This window comes from Sphaeramia orbicularis, chromosome 6, assembly GCF_902148855.1.
Source record: "Sphaeramia orbicularis chromosome 6, fSphaOr1.1, whole genome shotgun sequence".
Classification (NCBI taxonomy): Eukaryota; Metazoa; Chordata; class Actinopteri; order Kurtiformes; family Apogonidae; genus Sphaeramia; species Sphaeramia orbicularis.
The window spans coordinates 32407899-32434771 of NC_043962.1; the positions used below are offsets into that span (position 1 = coordinate 32407899).

At 39.4% G+C, this 26873-nt stretch overlaps 2 protein-coding genes across 5 annotated transcripts in view; both read right to left on the bottom strand.

Annotated features, from left to right (window-relative positions):
- Positions 1–11526: 11526 nt before the first annotated feature.
- LOC115421637 (prosaposin receptor GPR37-like) lies at positions 11527–20568 on the bottom strand. The gene is made up of 2 exons (XM_030137627.1): positions 19207–20568; positions 11527–12666 (listed from the first exon to the last, which is right to left on the bottom strand). Exons 1-2 carry the CDS (start codon positions 20176–20178, stop codon positions 11833–11835), a joined length of 1806 nt encoding a protein of 601 aa, XP_029993487.1. The 5' UTR covers positions 20179–20568; the 3' UTR covers positions 11527–11832.
- A 4972-nt stretch (positions 20569–25540) lies between these two features.
- pot1 (protection of telomeres 1 homolog) overlaps positions 25541–26873 on the bottom strand; it is a 77916-nt gene continuing 76583 nt past the window's right edge. For all 4 annotated transcript variants that reach the window (XM_030137625.1, XM_030137624.1, XM_030137623.1 and 1 more), the window contains exon 20: positions 25541–25917. In XM_030137625.1, the coding sequence (XP_029993485.1) occupies positions 25784–25917 (134 nt within the window). In that variant the 3' untranslated portion in view covers positions 25541–25783. The remainder of the gene's footprint in view (positions 25918–26873) is intronic.

Below are 26873 nucleotides of genomic sequence, written 5' to 3' on the forward strand. Positions count from 1 at the left end.
GACAGCCCTCTCCCCAGCCACATCCACCAGCTCTTCTGGGGGAATCCCGAGGCTTTCCCAGGCCAGCTGACAGATATAATCCCTCCAGCGTGTCCTGGGTCGGCCCTGAGGTCTCCTCCCACATGGACATGCCCAAAACACCTCCCCATGGAGGTGTCCAGGACGCGTCCTCACTAGATGCCCAAACCACCTCAACTGGCTCCTCTATATGTGGAGGAGCAGCAGCTCTACTCTGAGTCCCTCCTGGGTGTCCGAGCTCCTCAGCCTATCTCTAAGGCTGAGCCTGGCCACCCTGCGAAGGAAACTCATTTCGGCCGCTTGTACCCGTGACCTCGTTCTTATGGTCATTGCAGAGCTCATGACCATGGGTGAGGGTCGAAACGTAGATCAGCTGGTAAATCAAGAGCTTTGCCTTTCAGCTTAACTCCCTCTTCACCACAGTGGGCTGGTTTAGAGTCCACATCAGTGCAGATGCCGCCCCGATCCACCTGTCGATCTCCCACTCCATCCTACCCTCACTTGTGAACAAGATTCTAAGATACTTAAATGTCTCCACCTGAGGCAGGACTTCCTCCCCAACCTGGACTGGGCACTCTACCCTTTTCCCTCCTGAGGACCATGGCCTCAGACTTGGAGGTGCTGATCTTCATCTCAGCCACTTCAGACTTGGCCGAGAACTGCCCCAGTGAGAGCTGGAGGTCGCTGCTCGATGAAGCCAAGAGGACCACATCATCTGCAAAAAGCAGAGATGAGATCCTTCCACCTCTGAACTCGACTCCCTCCACCACCTGGCAGCGCCTAGAAAGTCTGTCCATAAAAGTTATGAACAGAACAGTGACAAAAGGCAGCCCTGGCAAAGTCCAGACCTCACCGGGAACAGTTCCGATTTATTACCGACTGCGTGGACCAGACTCGTACTCCTTCGGTACAGGGACTGAATGGTCGCTAAAAAGGGGCCATCCACTCTGTACTCCAGTAGCACCCCCGACAGGATGCCCCTGGGAACACGGCCCTAAGCCTTCTCCAAATCCACAAAACACATGTGGACTGGATGGGCAAACTCCCATGGCCCCTCCAACACCCTGTAAAGGGTAAAGAGATGGTCCATGGTTCCATGTCCGGAACAAAACTGCACTGCTCCTCCTGGATAGTTCAACAGTTGAACTCAAATCGAGGAGGAGCAAAAAAATATTAATACTGATGGAAATGTGTGATCATCTTCTTCTCTTTAGAATCTGACATCTTCAGTCTGGACATGAACTGTCTGCTGTCTGACAGAAAACCCAAAACACTTCTAGAAGCCTTTGTCAAAGAGATTCATCTCTTGGATGAGGTTGTGAAAATCCTCATTTTGCTGACATTGACCAAAAACTTTGCTTTTCTTTTGATTTGAAAACAAAATATGATCAGCATTAACTTCAATATTGTAGGTATTTATGTGGAAAACCTTAAACGACACATGTACTGTGATGGAAGCATCGGTGCTTTGCATCAGTTCCCAGTTAAGGATCACAATTGTGACACTATTCTCGGTCAGAACATTAAAAGATATAAGAGGACTAATGTTTACAAAGAAAAAGTTATAGTGATTAGTGATTACAAGTATCAGTATGGTTTAAATAGTGAAAATGCTGAAAATGTAGGGGAAAAAGTGGTTAATGACTCAACATAGTAACTAAACATATACAGTGACCACAAGATAAATGTCATTGTACTGTCTGGAATGTGTGGATGTCAGTACGGAAACACTGAAAACATTCATTGTCCAGTTGTGAGAATGACTGAATTCCACAGCACAGTGAGATTTTATGTCCGTACTCATGTTTGGCTTCATTTCACGTCCTCTCATCCATATTCAGCGCCGCTCGGCATCAGCTGGTCTTTCAGAAGAATCCTGTATTTGAGTTACAGCGCTGCCCTCATCAACAGCCGGCCTGTTGTGGGATGGATGAATATTTCATGTCTGGGGTTTCTTCCTGGTTTGACAAATTAAACAACGGCTGAAAACATCTCCACAAGAATGAGGGAGGCTTGGTTGAAACCTATTGTAGAATCTGTTTCACTCATTTCGTTGAAAAAATTACAGAAGTTGACAAATTGCTATTCCCAGCCTGTCATGACTGTGCCTGTTATGCTCCTAAAAAGAAAAGTAATGAGGATGATGAGGTACTTCTACCTCAGGGGGAAGCTTCAAGCCAGTGCAAAAGAAGAGCAGTTTGTAGATGAACAAAACTACAGATAACAGGAAGTTATAGTATAGAAATTAAATATACAAAATGGCCTACAGAAGGTCACTTTTACTATCTTTTTTCAATATTTATAATTATGTAAGGTGAAAATATCAGCAACTAGCCTTTGCTTAGTTATATCTGTATTCATTATATAGTATATCTGGAATCATCGTACACATAAAATGATAAATACACCCCTCACAGCAACAAAGAATCAGTCCCCAGACATTAACACATTCAAGAATTTACAATCACTCACACTTTAAGTAAGCATCTAAACAGTCACTATAGTTAGTAAGAGTGTAAACAGCTCATTTGGAATCTAAACATCTATGTAAAATACTCACTTTCAGCTCAATGCCAGTTGTTGTTTAGCATTTGTTGGTCTATGGTTGTTAATGTGTGCAATGAACGATGTTTGAAGTGCCTCAAACTGTTCCCTGGTTGTTTGAAAATATGATCTGAAGTAACTTTTTTAATGAACATCAATCATCATGTGGTGTTCATCGGATGGATCATTGATCATTTCAATAAAAAATGTATACATTTAAGCAGCCAAGATAAATCTGCTTTTTTTTTTTTAAATGGGAAACAAAAACTTTTTATTATAGATTTTGACAAACCTGCAGCACCGTTATTAGACAACAGGGGGCAGTGTCTAACACCACAGGACCACTGCTATGGATATATATATATGTTGAACTTCACTATATACTCTAAGTAGGGTGTTCAAAATCTGGATATTCAACCTCCTGAGACCCAGGAAAGTGCACATTTTTAGCTTTTTTGTATTAAACAGTTGTCTTGATTGGAAACTGCATAATGTAACAGTATTTTCAGAGACATTTTTAAAATTATTTTTATTTATTTTTTAGTGGAATGTCCTTTGCAATGGACAACTTCTTTTAAGTAAAACTGTCAAACTTTTGTCCCTTACAGTGGACAAAAATACATTCCTGGGTCTCAGGATGTAAATCATCAGATTGACTGAACATTCAAATGGGTGTTGAAGGAGGTTTTCTTTATAATCTGTAGGTTCAGGTTCAGTTACAGAGTTTTGGAGCAGTGTCACCATCCTGAGGCCTCCCACTGTGAACATACAGCGTAGATGATGAAAACACCCAAACAGCTGATTGCTGGCTGAGCTGCAGCCTCTTCCTGGTGGAGCCGTCACCCTCAGTCGTCTGTCAGCCCGGCCCGGCCCGGCCCGGCCTGGCCTGGCTCTGCTCGGCCTCCTGCCTGTATAATCTGCTCTGTCAGATGGAAGCTGCCATCCACAGAGAATAAGAGCCTTATTGTCCTGATTCTCCTCTTTTGTTGGGGATTGCAGCAGCATTTCTAGGTCACCGGCTGTGATTGAACACCCCACTGCCCAAACCGATGCTTCACTGAGGGAATTCTCCCCCTTTGTGTTTGTCCCCTCCCCATATTTCACCCAAGACCATCAGGGGGAATGCAATTAGAAATCTGCTCCCGGCAACAACAGGCGGGCTGTGATCTGCTGAACGATTCCAGCTTCTGTTTTCTGTCACAGCACATACATTATGAACGCTGACTCAAACAGTTTGTTGAAAGGTCCTTTCATTGTGGTAATTGGGCGGACAAACCCACAGATTCTCTCCCCATTCACATTTCTACACATAATTATATTTCACTTGGCTCTCAAACTGGACGCAGAAACCAAAGGTCATTGTTAACGGAACAAGATTCTTTCTCATGTTTGAAAAAATGTGTCAAAGACCAGAAACTGTATTTTTTCTCAGTGAAACGTTTTTTTCTCTCATTGCTTGCTTTTACTCTTTTTCCACATGCTAGTTTGGACATCATTCCATCGAGTATATTTAATGTGTTTTATTTGTGTGCATGTATCATTTTCATAAAGTTTAGATTTAGTGTTTTTTTGTTTTGTTTTATTATTTTGGCTTATTTTTTCCACCTTACTACGAACAGGTAACAGTTAATTAGTAGCAACATGCAGTGGCACTTACATAAATTTAAATAAGTACAAACATGAGGTATATATCTATTATACAAAGTATCTAAATATGTCTCAACATTCACTACAACATTAAATTAATTTGGTAAAAACAGAATAATGCAATACTCCATGATATCACATTCACTCTGCATATGAATATTTTTACTTTTGAGACTTAAAGTACATTTTGTTGATACTAGTTAATAATACTAAACTTTTACTTACAGTGAACCTGTACTGGTCATACTTACTATATTAATTGTGCTTTGTGTATTACTTTTAAGCAAGAAAGGTGGGAAATCAGGAAAAAATCCCCATAAATGCGTCTCACTTGACCTTTTTATTACGTGAATTACACGCGGGGGCAGAAGCTATGGGAGCAGCCATGGCCAAAGTGACGTACCCATGTTGATTTGGGGTTATGGAGTGTGAGTAAACAAGCAGCAGTCAGTGAGCAAGACTGAGTGGAAGCACGTATTCAAGAAGCAAACGATTTTGAGGAAATGGGTGTAAATGGTTACTTATTTGATCCAATAATATCATTTAGACTGGTGTCTGCTGCACAAGGTCAATGACCAGTCCATTGCAGCCCAGGGAATCAACGACTCAACGTACTTGACAACAGGCTATGATGAAATTTACCTGATGGAACCGTTAGTATAATATGTGATATTCTGAAATAGCTTGCACTGAAAATTAACTACAGGTACCCTTTAAAGCTTCAGTGTGGAATAGTTTTTGTGTCATTTTTTGGTAAAATTCCATAATTACCTTTCATGCACTGGGATGAAAAGAGTCAAGGAATAGGTGCAGAGGTTTGAGGTGTTTTCAGACATTTAAGGATTAAATGCATGATTAACAGCTGTAATTCTGAGTCTGATGTGATTCTACTACTCTACACAGATTAGAAAACTGGATCTGATGTTTTCTCTTGGCTTTGATGTATTTTATTTGGACTGAGAGGCTGGAGCTGCAGAAGGAAGGTATGTATTATCAGTTTTATGCATTCCCCTGATTTCAGCATCTGCAGATTTAACAATAAAACATTTTGGATTCAGGATTTTTATTTGCAATGGAGCATTTCTACTTTTACTGAAATAAAGTATCTAAGCAATATAATATGATCAACGTTCCTCCTCTGTTGCAACTTTAAAAACAGTCGGAAGTTAGTGTCCTTTGTTTCTGGCTGTGACTCAGCGGCAGACTGTCTGAGGAGACAACACTCCAGGCTGCAGAGGTTCAGTTTGGTACATGTTGAAAAGTATTGGATGTGAGGAGGTTGCACAAGGAGCTGCAGCAGACGTCTGCAGGGAGGCTTTAGACTGAATCAGATCAGCGCAGCTCTCTGACAGCAGCTGCAGTAAGACTTCATTAAATCCCTTCACCTCGGGGCATGAGAGGCTTCTGCAGAGTCACTACTGGTTAACAGCAGGAGCACTGAAACACTGCAGACAGAAAAAAGTAGCTCTGCAGACATAGAAAACTCCCACTGTTGAACTGAACACAATATAGCTCGTGACAGATTCCCTCTAATTTAGTCTGTGAAGAACAGAAAATAAAGGTGGTAACGTTGTGCATCCATTTAAAAACATTTGCTTATTGGTTTGTCTTGTTTTGTAAATCAACACTTAACTGACCATGTGAAATTTCAATCTAAATGAGGATTACATGTCAAATAAAGCATATAATACAATAATAAGAACATAAAGTTATTAAAAACTAAAAAAAATGTCAATTTTATTTAATTTGAAAAAATAAGACACCTATTGGCCACCTGGGACTGGTGTATTTTTGGGGCTAGCTTTATTTTCAGTACTTTCTGATCTTTTACAGACTCATTGTGCTTTCATGCCAACATTCTTTGGACTTTCAGACTCTCTAGACTGATACGAACAAAATTTGCTGTCACTTTTACGTAGTTCAGACCATCTGGCCAATTACAGGATGTTGGAAGGAAGAAAGGAAGGAAAGGATGAATGGAGGAAGGAAAAGAAGAAAGAAAGAAAGAAAGAAAGAAAGAAAGAAAGAAAGAAAGAAAGAAAGAAAGAAAGAAAGAAAGAAAGAAAGAAGAAAGAAAGAAAAGGAAAGGAACTTCAGTGAGTGTGTGAACTTACTTCCACAATCAGTAAATATAGGTTTTCTGAAAAAACAAAATAAAAAACATAAAACTTCCCACTCTCCTGACTGGTCAAGGAGTGCAGATATAAGAGAAACCTACATGTAAACATTGTGTAAAGTTACTCAACAACTTCAGCATATGTGAGAAGGGAACTGTAACCTAATGTAAGAGCAGAAACACTGTCATCTTGTCAGACCATCGTCTGTATCCAGAACCACAGTCTGGATTCAACCCAACGTGAGACTGAGAAGAACCACAAGTACTGACCCTGTAGTAAATGAACATAACAAACATCTGACTATCTGACATCTGTACTCTGACCACAACTATGGTCTGAATGTACAGTCTGAAAAGGGAAAATGTGTAGGAACCCTGTTTATGAGTTGTCACTCCCATCATCAAGACAAACATGAAATGAAAAATCTCATTTTTAAATCAAAGAATCTTCTTAGTCTCAGTAGACTGGTGGTTAAAGTCGTTTCAGATGAGGCTAATTGGCTCTTTGTTGTAATTAAAGCTTGTTTCACAGTGGTTTTTGTTGTATGCTTGTGTATGATGTTATCAAATTTTAATATATTCCAGCATAAAAATCTGCAAGTATGTGACCTGAAAGTACCAGATTGATGGTTCTGGTTACCGTGGAGGCCTGGCTGCTCTCCACCAATCAGTGGCAATGATCCCAGCCCTCCCAGGACGTCCGTCTCTTCCCAGAAAACAGTGCTGAAAGCATTTGGGAGAAGATCAGTGAGCAGCTTGTTCAGCAGCAGAGCCTCTGTGTACCCGTCGCCTCATTGTTTCTAAATGAATGGGGCTGTCTAATTACTGGAGCAGCGATGGGGGCTGCCATCCTCATTTACAAAAGACATGGGCGCAGAGGTTTGGAGCCAGAGAGCAAATCAAAGCCAAACGGTGATTAGAGAAGAATGTGGTTTGAAGACAAAGAGTCTCCTCTGAACACAATTAAACAAGAATGTTATGTAATTATTCAGAGTGCTGGTGCTATAAAAACAAATTCATATTTCATCGTATTATTTTCAGTGATGTAAAACAACTCAACCCTCATGTCACATTCAGCAGTTTATTCAAAGAGACAGCATCAACAAATGTTCAGAAATACTGTCATGGGTTTCCAATGAGAAGTGAACACACCTTCCAGGTATCTGTCCAGTTCCTTTCAGACCAAAAATTACTTTGTAAATGCTTTGAACCAGCCAAAGAGCTTCAGAGACATTAAATGAAACCCCTCTGACAGACTGGATGTTGTGATACGGTCCATTTAGAAATATTGGAACTGTTATAAAAATCATGTTTTATGACTCAAAACTACAGGTGGGATGTTGCCATGAGCAGTTTTTTGCCATTCAGCTACTTGTAACTAAATGGTTTAGTGACACACAGCCAGGAGATGAAGGTGGTAACATATGGGAGACCATATGCAAAAGGAATATCTTGGAGAGTTTGTGAGTTAACCATATAAAATTGTGTCCTGTTAGATATCATTTTAACGCCCAGTGATATCAAAGACCTGTCCCAATCAACAGCTGAGGAACAGTCACTTTTTTCTGGTTACTTTTCCCATCTGAAGAGCTCGCAAATGAAAACATCAGACTATTACCTCACTGTGTTCCACTGGGGGCATTTACAACACAGTAGTAGTTGTATTCAATGTGGTGGATATGATCTAAGCAGTGAACGGTCTGCAGTGTCTGACTTGTTTACTGCATATTGTTGCCTGTTCTAAATGTGTCTGCGTCTGCATCAGTAACTTATGCATAAAGTGCTACTTGTTATCCTGCATTATTATTATTTGATGTAAAGAGCTCAACCTGTCTTATGTACAAATGACATGATTCATTAAGTCCTTCATTGGCCACAAACAGTTTGTCAGTGTGTGTTTACATGTCAACATGCTAATATTTAAAGGAGTGATATTTTGCTTTTTTAAATTGAATTATTCATTTTCAATCATTTCCCTGTGGTCTACATAAACTGTAAATGCTATGCTTGGGTCTTAATTCTTCATTAATTCAACTCCGCAGGTCCATCTTCAACCCTATTTATGAGTAATGACACTAGAAAGGTCGTTTTGAGCGCTGGCCCTTTAAATGCAAATGAGCCACTTCACACCCCATCCCCTCCAGGTCTGTCCTGTTCAACCAACAACTGAACATTTTAGGTAATGGTCTCGAAGTTTGGACATATTTTCAGTATGGACTACAACCGCTGCTGCTGACAAACAATTATGTCGTACTCAGAGAAATGTTTGTCGGAAGTCTTGACCTTATATGTGTAACCGTCGTGACGTAACTATTTATAGACGTAACAAATTAAGCAGGAATTAAAACGAGTTGTAGAAATCCACTGGATTTTTGCCAAAATGAATATAAAGATAGCCTTGCAGCACCTGGAGGGTTCAAATTCAAACTTTATGAACTATTAGGGTCCAAATACAAAAAGAAATGTACCAAAGACTAATAAAAGTGGGTTTAGCAAAATATGACCCCTTTAAGGTATATCAAATATTTCTGTTCCTCCACATTTGAATGTCGTTTTTGCAGAAAATCTTTTACACAAATGGCCTTTCATGCACATTAATGCTATAACTGATAATATATCCCCACTAGCCTCTAGTGCGTTGACCCATGGTGATCCTCAGGTTCTAGATGTGGTAGTTTTTATGCTGTTGCGTATTTGTGCATGCTGTACCAAATTTGTCCAGCAGTCACCGCCAAAGCATTCTTGGCATAGCAACGTGATTGTAAGGCTACTGTATTCCAAAATTACTAATATCTCCCAAAGTACTGGTCCTATCAACTTGTCGTTTTCACTAGTCTGTTCCTTGACCAAAAATACGTAAGTACGACAAACTGCAGCAGTCAGCTCTTTCTGGATTTTGTGTGAATCCCGAGACACATACACAAAGAGGCCACTTGGCTTTTATAATATAGATGCTGATAGGATAAAAGTCAACAGGTAGACTTTTAAGACTTCATACTTTTAAAGTTGTGAATTATTCCTCTTCTTGTTGACACTAAATCAAACAGTAGCACATATTTAACAGCCATGTTGTACTGTTTAGCCTCCACACCACACTGGTTCAGACCAGAAATGCTTAATGACAACTTTTCTCTGAATAAATGAGCCTTGGTGTGCTGTCAGCGGTACTGTAGTGCTGTAAGAGGCAGACTCCCTTGGTCGTCATAACAACGGGAGGCGAGGACAATGGTATGCTGTGTGCTCCCGGCTGGGCGGCGGCGCTGCTGATGGTGAGAGAAAAACCAGCTGAGTTGTGTTGAACGTGACACAGCAAATAGGCTGACTGCTATTTTCTTTCGATCAATTATTTGTGCAGATAAAACTAACGAGAGAATCCTTTACTGGTGGTTTTCTGTCAGCTCGGTTCAGTGCGTTGTAACTGTAACTGTAACTGTACGTGTAAGAGGACGTGTTGAGTCTGAACTGTAAACAATAGCAGCAGTGTCCTGTGATGGGTGTTGTCTCTGCTTCTTGTCTTTTCTTCTGTTTGCTCCATGTTCTCTGGACATGTCTGTGTTGTTTTCTTCAGCAGACAAACAGTTTTTCAGCTTCTCTAACACTAAGCTCTACAGTCAACTTCAGATTACATGACATACATTTGTAAAGTGAAAATGAGCAACAGGTAAAAATGGAGTGTAGAGTAAAACTAACACACGGATTTATGTTTTCTTTACCAAGTGATAGAAGTTGTGACCATTATGACACATTTTTCTACCCCCACAACTACCTCTGACCATGTGTGCTGTATGTGCTCTTTCCCATGTCATCCACTTTTAAATACACACCAGGTAAATAAAACTACTTTAAAATATTTTTTAATTAAAGTGACATTTCCTGTGTGGCTAAAAAAAAAAAATCAAATTACATGACAGACTGAGAACGGTGGAGGTTTCTGCAAAGAAAAGTGAAGAAACACTAACTCTAACAGCCATAACTGATTCACATCAACAGCGAAACATAACACAGCATCTGCATTTTCAATATATTACTGTACATCCCACTGACTCGCACTCACACAAAAAGAAAACAACTGGAAATAAAATAAAAACAAAAAAACTACACCACAGAGACTGAGAGCAGCTGCATCCTTTCTGTAAATGACAATTTATGGTCAAACCAAAGGAAATCTCAGTTCTAATCACAAGTAAACAATGTGTATTAAATGCCCAATATATTAATTTTATAATAATATTAAATATTATATCATTTCTTTAGGATTCCATGGAGCACATGCAGGTCTGCTGTGCAAAAAAATGTGAGCTTTATCTGCAGGAAACATTGAACTCAATATAATCTTTCAAGTGACACTTACAATAACTGAATAAACACTAGTTTGTAACGTGTTAAAACAGCTGTGTTTCTACCGATATTGGAAACAAATATCAAAAACTGAAGAAATATTCTTGGTCATTGTTGAAAAGTTACAGCGCTCACCAGACATCAAGACTGATTTTAAGGATATGATTGAGATAGTGCACAGGTGTCAAACATGTGGCCCAGGGGCCAAAACCGGCCCGCCAAAAGGTCCAGTCTGGCCCCTAGGATGAATTTGTGAAATACAAAAATTACACTGAAGATATTAATAATCAAGGATGTTAAAATCATTTTAGGTCAATTCAATCTAAAGTGGATCAGACTAGTAAAATATTATCATAATAACCTATAAATAATGAAAACTGCCAATTTTCCTCTTTGTTTAAGTATAAAAAAAGTTAAAGTCGAAAAAAAGTTACATTTACAGACTATCCTTTTACATAAAATATGAATATCCTGAACAAATATGAACAATCTGAAATGTCTTAAGAGAAGTATATAGAATTTTATACAATATTCTGCCTGTTACTAAATCTTTAAGTTGTGATGCACATGTATAAATGATCAACTTAGGCGTAATTTTGTTAACATTGCACTTTTTTTCTTAAGAATTTTCAGGTTGTTCATAGTGTTCATGTTATGTTCAAGTATGGTTCATAGGTGTAAACATTTTCATTGTGGAATTTTACTTTTTTCACACAAAAACATAGAGAAAACTTTGGAGTTGCCATTATTCATAAGTTCTTATCCTATTATTTATATCATTTTACTGGTCCGGCCCACTTTGGATCATATTAAGCTGTATGTGGCCCCTGAACTGAAATGAGTTTGACACCCCTGGGATAGTGGATTAAAAAATGGATAGCACCCATGTCTGCTCTCAGCTTCTGTAAAATGTAACAAAAAAATGTGACGGTGCAGATGTAATTTGATAATGGTGAGTTACGTACAAGACTAAATAAATGATATAGTCTAACTGTGTGTGTTTTCATACATAAACTCTGTAAACAGTGGCTGGATGGACAGTGACACTGATATTTGGGTCAATTCCACTCAAGTTCTAAAAGTGTGGAGTTCAAAGCCCAGTATGTCAGTGTGTCCACCAGTCGAACCCCCACTGGGCCCATCCTAACACTGATCTGTGACCTTTAACCTCAGCAGTGTGTTCCCACAGCCGTGTAGGCAGCGGAGGTGGACGCCGCCTCCATGCGGATGGTGCTGAAAGGTGAGAGCTCCAGTTCGGTGGTGGTGCACTCGTTTTCAGTGTCGCTGGCGGTGGCGGGGGAACGAGCCGGGCCGCACTCGTCACAGCAGCAGCAGCAGCAGTCGAGGAAGGCTCTGGTGAACGGCTGACACAGACAGAACAGCAGCACCGGCGTCACTGCAGACTTACAGAACAGCAGCAGCTGGCTGACCAGGTGCAGGATGTCCAGGGTTCTCCTGGGAATGCCAGCTGCCATGTAAACGCTGAGGATGTTGCAGATGTTCTCTGGTATAATGCAAAAACCATAGAGGATGGCCAGCGCCACCACAGCACAGTTCATCTGACTCTCCAGCTGGATCTGCTTCTTGCTGCCACGGACACATGCACGCTCTGCACGGCGGATCTTACGCGCGGTGGCCAGGGAGCTGCAGATGGTGAAGAGCGTCGGCAGGCAGAAGTAGCAGCCGAAGTACCACCACAGACGTGCGCCGTCATAGGTGAGTCCAAGGACATACAGTGTGTCCGGGAGCTCAGTGGAGATACGCACCACGCAGCGTTCACAGGGCGTCACGTCAGGCGGGTCTCCATCCTCGGTCACCAACTGTCGGATCAGCAGCTCAGGCAACGCCAGCAGCAGAGCGCCGACCCAGATGACGGCGAGCTTGGCTGTGGTGGACGCCCAGTTCTCAATCATCTCGTAGTACATCTGCACGTTGGTGGCAGCGCGGAAACGGTCGATGCACAGAGCGCAGAGTGTGAAGGTGGTGACCCCAAGAGATGCAACCTGGAACCAGAGGATGACAGTGAACATATACTTTGTAAAGTCAACTTTCAAATAACAACAAACTGATCACTCTGACAGGGACAGAGTGTAGGATACAGAGGCATCTGGTGGTGAGGACGCAGACTGCAACCAGAAATGAGGATCACCGTTTGGTTTGTCCATTCTGACAAACATGGTAGACTCTGTAGAAGACATAGATGGTTATTGTCTTTTTTTTTTTTTTTTGAGAAACACTTTCAGGAAACCTAAATACCATGTTGAAAACTTTAGATTACTGGAGATTATCTGCAAACATTTCCAGCTACAGGTTGATAGTGACCTGTGAGGAACCATGGATAACTTCAAACAGTCTTAACCCTTTCATGCACAGTGGTCACTACAGTGGACAGCTGTTCAAAGGTGTTCTCTTATGGATTTTGTTGTTTTAGTTCCATATCAGCTAACACATTGGATGCTTATGCATCATCCCATACACTGTAATTCATACCATTACAGTAAATTTGCTGTTCTTGATAAACCTTATCTGCAGTTACATGTTTGAGTGTAAAAAAACTGGTAATTTTTATTCAATTGTAAAGGTTTTTTTTTTTTTTTTTGCATATTATCTTCATGCAGGTATGTTAAAATGTGAGAAAACATCAGATTAGCAGCATTAAACATGTTTTTATTTCCTAGTTTTGATGCAGTATATCAGTAAATACATGTTTCTTTGGTTCTGAAATTAAATGCATGGTGTCCAGCTGAGTGGACATTTTTGGAATTCCATGAAAATTAGGTTCATAAAAAATGTTCAATTTTTTTCATGCCTAAAGAGGAAAAAAAAAACACTCAGGGAAAAAAAAAACAAAACTCTTGATTAAGGTTCTCATAATTCATGCATTAAAGGGTTAAAGCTGTGTCCAACTGCAGTTAAAACTTCATATAATCATCATGATTTACTGAAGAAACAACTCCAGCTCAGCGCCTCGACACCGTCATAACACCTGAACACACATTCATACATAGTACAGTACAGGGTTACTCTATGAGACTATAGGGGACTTGCTTTAGGTTTAGATTTAGATTAAGCTTAGGCAGACTGTGGTTATGGTTCAGGTCAGGATAAGTCTCCTGGAAATCAATGTAGGTTAATGTCGCCATGAAAGTGATAGAAACATAAGCTTGGGTGTGTATGTGTGTGTTGGGGGTCGACCACCCCATGACATGTAATCCTCTTATTGTTTCTGTGCGCTTATGCTCCATTAAACTGTTAGAGGAGACCACAGCACTGACCTCAGACCTGCAGGACTGACTCTGTAAGTATGTACCATTTAACATGGTTTAATAAACAACATCTATAACAATAAGCAGAAGGGCTTACCTCTGCTAAAGCCCTAAAGTCTACTTACACAAACAAATGCCCATTTCTGCAAAGATATTAAAAAAATAAAACCTTCCAAGGTTGTAAATGGCTCCACCTTGGCCAGTTTCCTACCCTTATGTTCCATGAAAATCAGTGCAGTAGTTTTAGTATAATACTACTGACAGAGAAACCAACAAACATATAAACACCAATGAAAACAAACTCCATCCAACATAACATCTGCATCTCAGACACAAGTGATTATAAGTAAAAACATATCTATAGTTCATGAATTAAACGTTACACCTTTTGACTGGGTTTATGTTCAATCACTGACATGGAAAAATGAAGAAACACTCACAAGAGGAAGTTAAAAATCTGTAATTGTGGAACGAATAATTATGGTATCCCCAAAAATATGAAATTCAACATAAATAAACCACCACCCAGTAGCTGGGATAGGCTCCAGCGACCCCCATGACCCTAGTGAGGATGAAGTGGGTTCAGAAAATGAATGAATGAATGAATGAAAAAACACTTTTCAAAGGTTTGTGGACAGTTCACTGTTACTGTCACATTGTTTTTCTTCATGTGCTGGAGTTAGAAACCATTCATCTAGTCCAGGACTGATGCTCATGATATTGAGATCATGACTATTGAAGGTCTTTCAATGCATGCTGGGAAAATTATTTGTTTGTGGAGCAGGCTGTCTGTCACAATAAAGTCACAACCACAAACTTTGGAACTAGGAATAACAGGCAGATTAAAGAAAACTGAAGTAATCAACAGAAATATGACAGGAATATCAACTATGGAATTCAACAGAGACTCTGTATAAATCCAGATCTGGATCAGCCCTCCTTCACCCAGTTTTCAAGAGGAGAGTCAGGTCCTTACAGAGGGGGGTCGTTGTGGTCTAATCTCAGTCTCCAAGACTCTTCCTTAATCCTTTTCTCTACTTTGATTGGTCAGCACAAGGCCACATGTCCAGCAGGTGTCATTTAGTGTTCTGCAGTCTGATGTGAAGCTCATCGTATTAAGAAGCATTTATATTCAGTCACATTAAACCTGATTTAAAGCCACAGACCAGCTGATTCTGCAAATAACTGCTTAGAATAAATCAGCTCTTCTTTTTGTCTTTTAGTGTAAATCAGCAATAGTGGTAGAAGTATTCAAGCCTTATACTTACAGGGTGGGGAAGCAAAATTTACAATATTTTGAGGCAGGGATTGAAAGACAGTGTATGACCAATTAGTTTATTGAAAGTCATGAGAATTTATTTACCACAAGAAAATTGACATAATGGAAAATGTTTTTATTCTATGTGTCCTCCTTCTTTCTCAATAACTGCCTTCACACACTTCCTGAAACTTGCGTAAGTGTTCCTCAAATATTCGGGTGACAACTTCTCCCATTCTTCTTTAATAGTATCTTCCAGACTTTCTCATAATAGTTTTGCTCATAGTCATTCTCTTCTTTCCATTATAAACAGTCTTTATGGACACTCCAACTATTTTTGAAATCTCCTTTGGTGTGACGAGTGCATTCAGCAAATCACACACTCTTTGACGTTTGCTTTCCTGATTACTCATATGGGCAAAAGTTTCTGAAAAGGTATGGATAATAGTGTTAGGTATGATTATGACATCAATATATGTTTGGTTTCAAAACAATTGACGTAGTGCCTGCTGAGAAAAAACAACTAAATGTTCATTGTAAATTTTGCTTCCCCACCCTGTACGGTACTTATAACTCACTGAAAATACGCTGTAACAAGCAAAATATTCATAACATGACACTTTAAAATAAAACCTGAGGTAAATATTTAAGCAAAAGTATTATCTGTAAAATATACTAAACATATGAATACTAAAAGCTGTCATTGTGCAGTAAAATGGTTCCTGTCAGGGTTTTACTGTGACAAAAACACACCAAAAAAGTCCCACACTCTAATATTTTATTGGACAGTTCTGGTCTTTGAGTATGCTTCACACATGAACCCTCACCCTAACGTCACAGCCTTTATTTCAGCCATTTTTTAAAACACATTATGTTGTTGAACCTTGACCTGACTAACTAAATCAACCCCAGATCATAACACTGCCCCCACAGAATGGTACTGTAGGCACAAGGCATGATGGGTAATCACTTCACCCTCTGACGCCTCCATCACTCTGGAACAGGGTCAATCTGGACTCATCAGATCACATGACCTTTTCCCATTGAAACACAGTCCAGTTTATATGCTCTCTATCAAACTGATGGTTGTTTAAGAAATGAGAAACTACTCACTGCATCAGTTTGAGTTAAAAAAGTGAAACATATTAATGACTGCAGTAATCATCCTAAGGAACACTTTTACCTACAGTATTTACTGAGTTAAATCCAGACGGTGTATGTGCACATGATTCATTTTACGGTTACATTTACAGGTATGTTGCATTTTCCTGCTGTAGATATTAACAGCTGCATTAATTTTACTTTCTTGCACACTTTTGGTAAGTTTAATATGTAACAATGGATTATATTGTGGGATCATCGTGTGTTTACATTATATCGTTAGTCTCACAGCATAATTGCCTAAAAAGTATTGGGACACATTGAATTTAGGTGCATCTTTTCAAACAGGGGTCTGGGATACAAAACAATAATGACAAATCTCATTATATAGTTATATATTGTAATAATTATCATATTGATTATTAATATTGATGTTTATATGTCAAATCAGCATGAACAGGACATCTTACACATGTGGCCATGATGTGTCCCAATATAGTAAAGTTATAAACATTAATATTTCCTAGAAGTTTAAATGAGATGTGAAGAAAGTAGATGGTTAGGTGTGGTAGACAATTATTATTTACAGTCAGAGCATGAAAAATATTTTAGAAATTTAGAGGTAGAACATTTAAACTTTTAGTCATGGATAAAAAAGACAAACAAACAAAAAAAAAGAGAAAATGAGTGATGAGAGAAATTAAGTAAAAAAACATCTTTGAGGCATTTTGGAAGCAAATGTAACAATTTAAACAATTAGTATTGTTTTGTATCCCAGACCCCTGTTAGAAGAGAAACTCCTGGATTCAAAGTGTCCCAATACTTTTGTCCATGTAGTGTACAACTTAGGCCAGTGCTCACACTTTTTTACAGTGGAGTACCCCCAAAATAAACTTTTTTAACCGAGTACCCCCAATTCTCGACTCAGCATTATTGATTAACCTCCTAAGACCCAGCTATGGGTTTTCTGTTCACATTTGTGGACAAGAGTTTCACAACTTTATACAAAAAAAAGGAAAGAAAACTGTCCACCACAAAGGACATTCCATAAAAAAAAAAAAAAAAAAAACAGCATCTGAAAAAACTGTTGCATCATGATGTTTCCAATATAGGCACCTATTTAATAAAAAAACAAAAAAAGCTTGCACTTTGCAGACATTTCCTGGGTCTTAGGAGGTTAAAAAAATTGGCAAAACTTGTTCCTGTGCCAAAGATGTCTGTTTTTCTTTTTGCAACTTTGTAAACAAACATATATTTAACTGTAATATATTAAAAATAACACAATTTTACAAGTAAATGTTGCGTGCAAAATATAAACCGAAAAGTGCCCTCTTTCACTGATAAGAAAAATAAATGAATTGAACCTTTCATCAACCAAAAAGAATGACTTAATTACTCAAATAAACTCATCTAAATGTTCTTAAAATGTTACCAAAGCTTAAACAAGATGATTGACAATAAAACTATTATATGAATGTATTTATTGTGTTTTATGTTTCAGCATTAATTCTCATTATTTATTTTGGATTCAGTACATGATGATTTATTTAATGTATTTTTTTAATTTTTTTTTTAAATATCAAGTACCCCTAAAGTTCTTCCAAGTACCCCCATTTGGGAAAGACTGACTTACTGATTGAGGCTAATGTTATGTTATACAGTACATCAGGGGTGTCAAACTCATGTTAGTTCAGGGGCCACATTCAGCTAAATTTGATCTGAAGTGGGCCGAACCAGTAAAATAATAACATAATAATATATAAATAATGTCACCTCCAAACTGTCTCTATTTTGGAGTGAAAAAATTAAATTTACATTATGAAAAGGTTTACATCTACAAACTATCCTTTCAAAAGATGTGAATAACATGAACAAACTGAAAAAATAAGTGTAATTTTAACAATATTCTGCCACAGTTTATCATTTACACACATACATTATAACTTACAGATCACAGTGGATCTACAAACATGCAAAACATTTAATAACAGACAGAATATTGGTACAATTACTCTCAAAATTCTCTTAAGACATTTCAGGTTGTTCATATTTGTTCAAGTTTTTCACATTTTTTGTAAAAGGCTAGTCTGTAAATGTTAACATTTTTGTGTAATTTTACTTTTTTTTAACACTTAAAGAGAAAAAATGGTGGTTTTCGTTATTTATAGTTTATTATGATAATATTTTACTGGTCTGACCCACTTTACAGGGTGGGGAAGCAAAATTTACAATATTTTGAGGCAGGGATTGAAAGACAGTGTATGACCAATTAGTTTATTGAAAGTCATGAGAATTTATTTGCCACAAGAAAATGTACATAATAGAAAATGTTTTTATTCTATGTGTCCTCCTTCTTTCTCAATAACTGCCTTCACACACTTCCTGAAACTTGCGCAAGTGTTCCTCAAATATTCGGGTGACAACTTCTCCCATTCTTCTTTAATAGTATCTTCCAGACTTTCTCGTAATAGTTTTGCTCATAGTCATTCTCTTCTTTCCATTATAAACAGTCTTTATGGACACTCCAACTATTTTCTAAATCTCCTTTGGTGTGACGAGTGCATTCAGCAAATCACACACTCTTTGACGTTTGCTTTCCTGATTACTCATATGGGCAAAAGTTTCTGAAAAGGTATGGATAATAGTGTTAGGTATGATTATGACATCAATATATGTTTGGTTTCAAAACAATTGACGTAGTGCCTGCTGAGAAAAAACAACTAAATGTTCATTGTAAATTTTGCTTCCCCACCCTGTAAATGGAACTGAACCACATTTATTATTTTATTGACACCCCTGCAGTACATGTTTGCATAAGTTCAGTATCTCACTTGACTTTCAGATGTGTGTAGTTCAGGTGCTCATCACTAAAACATGCTCCCCACTGTTACCAGAGAACTTTGGTGTCCCACCCTCACCTCCAGGTATGGAATGATCCTGCAGGACAGCTCTCCCAGCAGCCAGTCCTTGGTGAGCGCATGGAAGACCACGAGTGGCAGGCAGAAGAAGATGATGACAAAATCCCAGAGCGCCAGGTTGGCCAACAGGGAGTTGGAGATACTCCTCATGTAGTAGTTATGACACACGATGCACATGATCGACACGTTCCCAATGATCCCCACACTGAAGATGACTGCGGCGGTGATCATGACCGCGTAGGCCCCGTAGGACTCCGCGGTCACCGGGTAGAAAGGGTTCTTCACCTGCTTGCGTCTTATTCGCGTGTCCACCGGTGAAAACGGGGTGCTGTCGGGAAAATCCGGCAGTATGTACTCCTCCTCATAGTCGCTGGTGTTCAGTCCGAAGGGGGCTTCTGCGTCTTGTTCCTGCGCCATGACCACAGGTTGCGCTCCATCCTCGCTGCGCTTTGCCCGTTCGTGTTGGACGCTGCGTCTCTGCCTCTGCCTCTGCATACTGGAGTTCCGTCCATGCTGGGGTTCAGTCTGGATGTCTGCTGGTGTGTATCCATCTGTCCGCAGCTTTTGGATAAGGTTTCCATCCGTGCGTAAAACCTCCTTCCCGGTATGGACGTGCCGCGTTTCGGTTTGCGCGTCGCTTTTACGCACGCCGTGTTGGGGAATCCGTGTCCTCAGCTGCTCCGAGTGCGCGGGGTTTACAGTATCCAACCGCAAGGCCTGCGCACTGGCACCGTGCTGAACCCTATTGTCCATACCACTGACTGTGCGCCATCTCTGGCTCTGCGCATTCCAGTCAACGGTGGTGGATTCATAATGATGGCTGAAAGTCGTCTTTGTTTTCTGCCAGTTGAGTTGAGTTTCTACGGCCTCACTGCACAGCCACAAGCACAGAAACCTGAGGAGTGGAAGCAGCATGGTGTGGGTGGATTTAACCCGTGCGATAGAACTGGTGGAGGAGCCAACATAAGACATCCATGTCTGGTTTCTGGAAATCACACAAATAAGCGCAAATCTGAACTCAGAGCTGCCACAAAACCTGTACTTCCTTCACTGTGTTGCGTAAAAGTAGTGAACCTGTTTGGTTCTGGTGCGTCCCAGTGCGGCTCCAGGCTGCAGGCATCCCCAGGGAGACCCGCCACGGCCACGGAGAAACCTCCTTAAACCTGGACCTTAAACCCTTCACATCTTCCACAGCTGAAGGAGAAAAACTGGATCCAAGAGACTGACCAAGTTGTACCCGGGACAGGTCCAGTACGGACAGCAGTACCGGAGGGCTCGGGTGCCGGGTTGGAACCGGGACGGAATGGGGTCGGAGAAGACGAAGAGGTCCGTCTGAGGGGAGAGAGGACCCGCGAGGATGAGGAGGAGGAGGAAGGAGGAGGAAGGGGGAGGAGGAGGGAGGAGGAGGGAGGCGGGGACGGGAGGCTCATCTGTCAAACTGAACCCACACTTCTGATCTGTTTATTGGACATCATAGATCAGAACATCTAGAAGTTGAAATAGGTGTTTCCGGTCTAGAAAACTATTAATTATATATTTACATAAAAGTTTTTACGCCTCACCAAGTTGAAAAATCAGTCAAAATCATCTTGGATTCCTGTTTAAACCCAAACCAGACCGTTATTATTGTCCATGTCACAGTTGAGCTCTTGAACTGAAGGCTGTCCCTGATATTTACTGGAAAATTAGGATTGAACTATTGCAGTTAAATGTCACTGTGCCTCTAAAACAGATCGCAAACTGTCACAGCTAGATATCAAAGGAAGTTTCCATAGATCCTGTGCGCCACCTAACGCACAACCTGGTGCAGTACTCTTCTTCTCCACTTCCTGCAGGAGGACTGGAGTATTATAAAGCAGACAGTGACAGTGGTGATCCACATCAGCTGACCAGCACTGTGTCATTTGTTTTCATTTTATTAAAATATGTAAGATTTAGCACATTTAATCTCTGAGGCTGATAATGTCTTAACATGAAAAAAAATAAAAATAAAAAGAAGATCATTGTCCATGTGGTTAAATGGTCTGTCAGTGTTCTACTATATATAACACATGAGGATTTGGATACATTTGACTGCTGCAGAATTAGTTTTACTGTTAAGGTTAAACTACCTTATTTATAGTTTAATGTAAGGCAGTGTCACTGTTCTGTTAGAACCACATACTGTACCTCTACAAAGTCAACTTTTCATTGGCTGACAAAAACAGGTGTTTTCAGCGTTGAAACAATGCATTAACCCTTCCATGCATGAACTGTGAGAACCTCAGTCAAGATTTTTTTCTTCAGTGTTTTTATTCCTCCTTAGGCATGAAAAAAACAATGCGATTGAGTTTTTTTTTTCTATGGAGTTACAAAAATATCCATGCATTTAATTTTTGAAGTAAAGAAACATGTGTTTACAACCAAATATCAGAAAGTGATATGAAAACAATGAAATAAAACATTTTTGATGCTGCTAATCTGATGTCTTCTCACATTTGAATATATTCTAATGCCAGTAATTACTCTCTTCATGGAGATAATATGCAAAAAAAAAAACAACCTTCTTGTCTAACAAATAATTGATTTACACTCAAACATACTAGTGCAGATCAGGTTGATCAAGAACAGTAAAGTTACAGTAATGGTCTGAATGTCAGTGTATGGGATGGTGCGTAAGTGTTCACTGTGTTGGCTGATATGGAACTAAAACATCAAAACCCATTAAAATACAAGAAAACAGCTGGAGAGTAACTGTCCACTGTAGTGACCTATGCATGAAAGGGTTAATCAACAAAAGTAGTGAGCTCATACAGTTAAAGAAAAAAAAAAAAGAGTTGGCCTACTTGTATAATACTCAGGGTTTGTAGACATCTTTCAAGGTCAAATTCAAACACCTTTAAAGGTTATTTTCAAATTTTTCCTGCACAGCACCTTATCACTGAGGTAAAATACATATCTACAGAAATACATACTCTCATTATTTTTGTTACTTTTTATCACGATGTACATTGGATTATGCTATAACCATCTAAAATTATTTTATTTATTTACCTTTATTTAACCAGGAAAACCTCATTGAGATAAAAAATATCTTTTCCAAGAGTTTCCTGGCCAAGACAGGCAGCAGTACATTAAATAGTTACAGACACAAACTTTCCTACATAAAAACAAAAACAAGTTTTCAATACATAAAAACACAGTCATGTCAAACCTTCCAAAGTCAGCTTAGCTGAAAGTGCCCATGAGATGAAGCTAAAGTGCGTCAGACAAAACATCTGCAGCCAGATGTCTCCATCTCTAAGTCATACAACATCCTCTTAAAAGTGTCCAGCGAAACCCGATCTTTAAGTTTCAGGTCTTTTTGTAGTTCGTTCCAGGTGAATGGAGCCGCAAATCTGAAGGCCTTTTTCCCCTGTTCAGTTCTAACTTTAGGAACAGACAGAAAGAAAAGATCCTGAGAAGGAAGATTGTAAGTGCTTCATGATAGCAAAAAGTTTAGAAATTAAAGAACACAAAATGTCGCCCAAAAAAAGGGAAGCCACTTGATGTTCTTCAGACACACTCACACCGACCCAAAGATTAAAATAAAAATGTACCTGGAGTCGACCTGAGTGCACCTGCTCATTTTCTTTTTTAACATGAAGTTTTATTTTTCCAAATGTATCACTTCTCTGTAAGTAGCTTTGGCTTGGCATCTAACCTGGCAGATTTAAAATTAAACTAGAAGCACTCAGAGAGCGCAGACCTCCGCCAAGGCTGATCAGTGGCCCCCCCCGTGGGCCCCCCCCCCACGCCAAGGAGGTTATGTTTTTGCCAGGGTTTATTTGTTTGTTTGTCTGTCTGTTTGTCTGTCCGTTAGTGTGTAACATAACTCAAAAAGTTATGGACAGATTTTGATGAAATTTTCTGGTCTGCGCCCCCCCCCCCCCCCCCCCCATCACCACCAAAATTTAATAATTTCTTCCTTATCCCATTTCCAACAAACCCTGAAAATTTCATCAAAATCTGTCCATAACTTTTTGAGTTATGTTGCACACTAACGGACAGACAAACAAACAGACAAACAAACAAACTAGAAGCACTCGGAGAGCGCAGACCTCCGCCAAGGCTGATCAGTGGCCCCCCCTGTGGGCCCCCCCCCCACGCCAAGGAGGTTATGTTTTTGCCAGGGTTTGTTTGTCTGTCTGTCTGTCTGTTAGTGTGCAACATAACTCAAAAAGTTATGGACAGATTTTGATGAAATTTTCAGGGTTTGTTGGAAATGGGCCCCCCCGTGGGCCCCGTGGGCCCCCCCACCCCCGATCACCACCAAAATGTAATCATTTCTTCCTTATCCCATTTCCAACAAACCCTGAAAATTTCATCAAAATCTGTCCATAACTTTTTGAGTTATGTTGCACACTAACGGACAGACAAACAGACAAACAAAAAACAAACAAACAAACAAACCCTGGCAAAAACATAACCTCCTTGGCGGAGGTAAAAATAATTTTTTAAAAATCACATCAGTTAGAATAGAGGCACTTTCAAGCACTTAAACTAAAATTCAAGCACTTCTCAGACTTTGAAAACACAACATTGAAATTCAAACATTTTCAAGGATTTCAAGCACCTGTACAAACCCTGAGATACAGAAAAAAAATCCACAATGACACAAGTATACTAGTGTAAATGTAGCTTTAAAAAGTCCATCACTTGAACTCTGAAATATCTGTAAAACTTTGGGAGGAGGTACTGTCTCAGGTCCATTGCTGCTCCAATAACTCATGTTAGAGGTAAACTCAGTACAAGGTGGTGCACAGATTGCATTACTCTGAAACAGGGGTGTCAAACATGCGGCCTGGGGGCCAAAACCGGTCCGCCAGTGGGTCCAGTCCAGCCCACGGGATGAATTAGTGAAACCCAAAAATTACACTGAAGATATTAACAATCAAGGATGTCAAAATAATTTTAGGTCAGTTCCATCTAAAGTGGGTCAGAGTCAGACCAGTAAAATACTATCATAATAACCTATAAATAATGAAAACCACAAATTTTTCTTTGTTTTAGTGTAAAAAAAAAAAAAGTAAAATTACACAAAAATGTTAACATTTACAAACTATCCTTTTACAAAAAATGTGAACAACCTGAACAAATATGAACCTGAAATGTCTTAATAGAATTAAGAGTAATTGTACCAATATTCTGTCTGTTATTAAATGTTTTGTGTATTTGTAGATCCACTGTGATCTGTAAGTTGTACTGAACATGTGAAAATGAGAAGCTGAGGCCAAATAATGGCATAAATTGTTAAAATTGCACTTTTTTTCTAAATACATTTCATTTTGGTCATGGTTGTTCATGTTTTTCCACATTTTTTTAAAGGATGTGAAAAATTTGATAATATAATCTTACTTTCTTCTCTCTAAAACATAGAAATTAGACATATAAATTTTGGAATTGATATTATTTTTGTATTATTGTGTTATTATTTTAATCATCCGGCCCACTGCAGGTCATATTGGGTTGTATGTGGCCCCTGAGTTTGACACCCCTGCTCTAAAACTAAGCTAAATCTTATTTTCTCATCTGTGTCTCCTGTATGTGTCATATTACTGAGGGTTCACCAGCACATCTTTGCTGGTTCTGCCCTAAATTCCAGAAGTTTTGGTCAGCTATATTTGAGCAGCTGTCCATTCAGCCCAACTGTGACCTGGCCATCCTTGGATGCTCTGCTCAGACTTCTGATCCTCTGCATGACACACAGGTTGTTCTGCACCTAGGGATGGTGGAGGCTAAGAAACATATTCTCCTAACCTGGAAGTCTACCACTCCACCCACCTTTGCTCATTGGCTCCGCTCAGTTACTCAAATGGAACAACTGTGACTGACAAACCCAACGAACAGAACAGATTTGAGGGAATCTGAGGACCCTTCCTCACCCAGTGTCAGGTGTGATGCCTGACTCAACTTTTCACAGGGTGCTTGCTTTACTTTTACTACTGCAACTGTGTTATTTCTGTAAGTCTATTTACATAGTTTATAACTGTCTGGAAGCCTATACGTTTGTATGTTTCTTTGTTGTGGGATGTTTTGTAGAGTTTTTGTAAAGTTAAAAACTGTAAATAAAGTATTAAAACAAACAAACAAACAAACAAACAAACAAAAAACCCCTCCATTAGAGAGATAAACTTTAATACCCATCATTCCCCAGGTCTCTCTCTTGTCCCTACGCCTGCACAGATAGCAGACTGGGATCATCTGGTGATAGACTGATTCCTGATGCTGATAATGAAACAACACCCCTAATTTTACTTTGGGAAAAAAAATCACCATCTTGTCTTGTTTTCTTTCTACTTTAACCACAAAAACCTCTTCCAGAATCAAAAATATTTCCAGGCTTAAATTTTATTTTGACAAAGAAAAAGAGAAAACAGTAACAAGGTTAAAAATGCCATAAGCTGTCTAAATATTTTTACACTTTATGTACATTAAATTTGTTTCACACAGTCAATACAAATAAAAACTATTAAAAAACTGACCACATTAAATTAAAATAATTTACAAATAATAAGTCATGCCTCAGGATTCTTGTGACCTCTGACCTCCCTTTATGTCATGCCGGTTCATACGCTGCAGACTGGGGTTTGGCCATGGCGGTGTTGCAGATCTGGTAGAATGTTGTGTTTTTCCCTGCGTCGTCCTGGGCTTGGTACGCTGTCAGGCACATGTCGAGCCACGGGCGCTCACCTGAGGCGACATCACAACTGATTATAAAGTCCAACACCAATGAGAGCTACGCGTTTGTGTTATCGGTCAAAAGCACAGCACGAACTACAGCACAGAACAGAAACTAGAAACAATCGTAGTGCTTGAAAGGAGGCTGACGGCATCAGAAGGAGCTACAATGCAAGTCCAAACAAAAAGCCTGTTGTATTTACATGACGTAAAAAGAACTGAAGGACACGGTTTCTTGTCATCATGTATCTAAACATTCTGATTTGACACAAACAAGCTGAATAAATGTACAGATTTACAGATATAATACAAACAGACTGAAGGGATAGTGGCGTTAGAATGAAATCAATGAAGACAGAGTATTTACATCTCCTTGTGGACTTTGTTTACATTCAGAGCTTCTCAGTAAAACACAGCGTCTACATCAGTGAAAACCTGCCAATGTTGAGTTTATTTCCTTCCACATAAAATATTTCTGTAGAACTGTAAGAAATTTCAAACTGATAATTATGGTACTGATTATCCTACTATAATGGACGTTCTGTGTTCTTTGTCCGACGCATGTCCTGATGTTGCAGCACAGGAGGGCGTATGGGTGCAATGCTGCTGTTGCACCACAGGAGGTTGTGCGGGAGGTTGCTATTGTACAATGGCACCACGGGTACAATGCTGCTAGTACTGTATAATGCATATATTTTTAAAGCAAAAGTAGACTGCATTCTTTGTTGAATATTTTATTATCCCACCCCGGCACCCCGGGGGGAGGCATTGTTTTTGGCTCGGTTTTGTTTCTTTGTTTGTTCATTCTAGCGGTAAAACCATTGGTTGAATTTACACCAAATTGGGTTTATAGATTGCCAGTGACACAGAATAGATGTGGTTACATTTTGTGACAAGTAGGTCCAAGTTCAAATTTTAAATGATTTTTTTAAATCTTTTTTTTGTCCCATTTATTTATAATGGGCAAA

What these genes read in the sequence shown, in the direction of transcription:
- LOC115421637 (XM_030137627.1), bottom strand. Translation starts at nt 20,178, where the DNA reads ATGTCTTATGTTGGCTCCTCCACCAGTTCTATCGCACGGGTTAAATCC. An exon ending in GGATCATTCCATACCTGGAG is followed by an intron (nt 12,667 to 19,206) that starts GTGAGGGTGGGA and finishes CTCTGGTTCCAG; the next exon opens with GTTGCATCTCTTGGGGTCAC.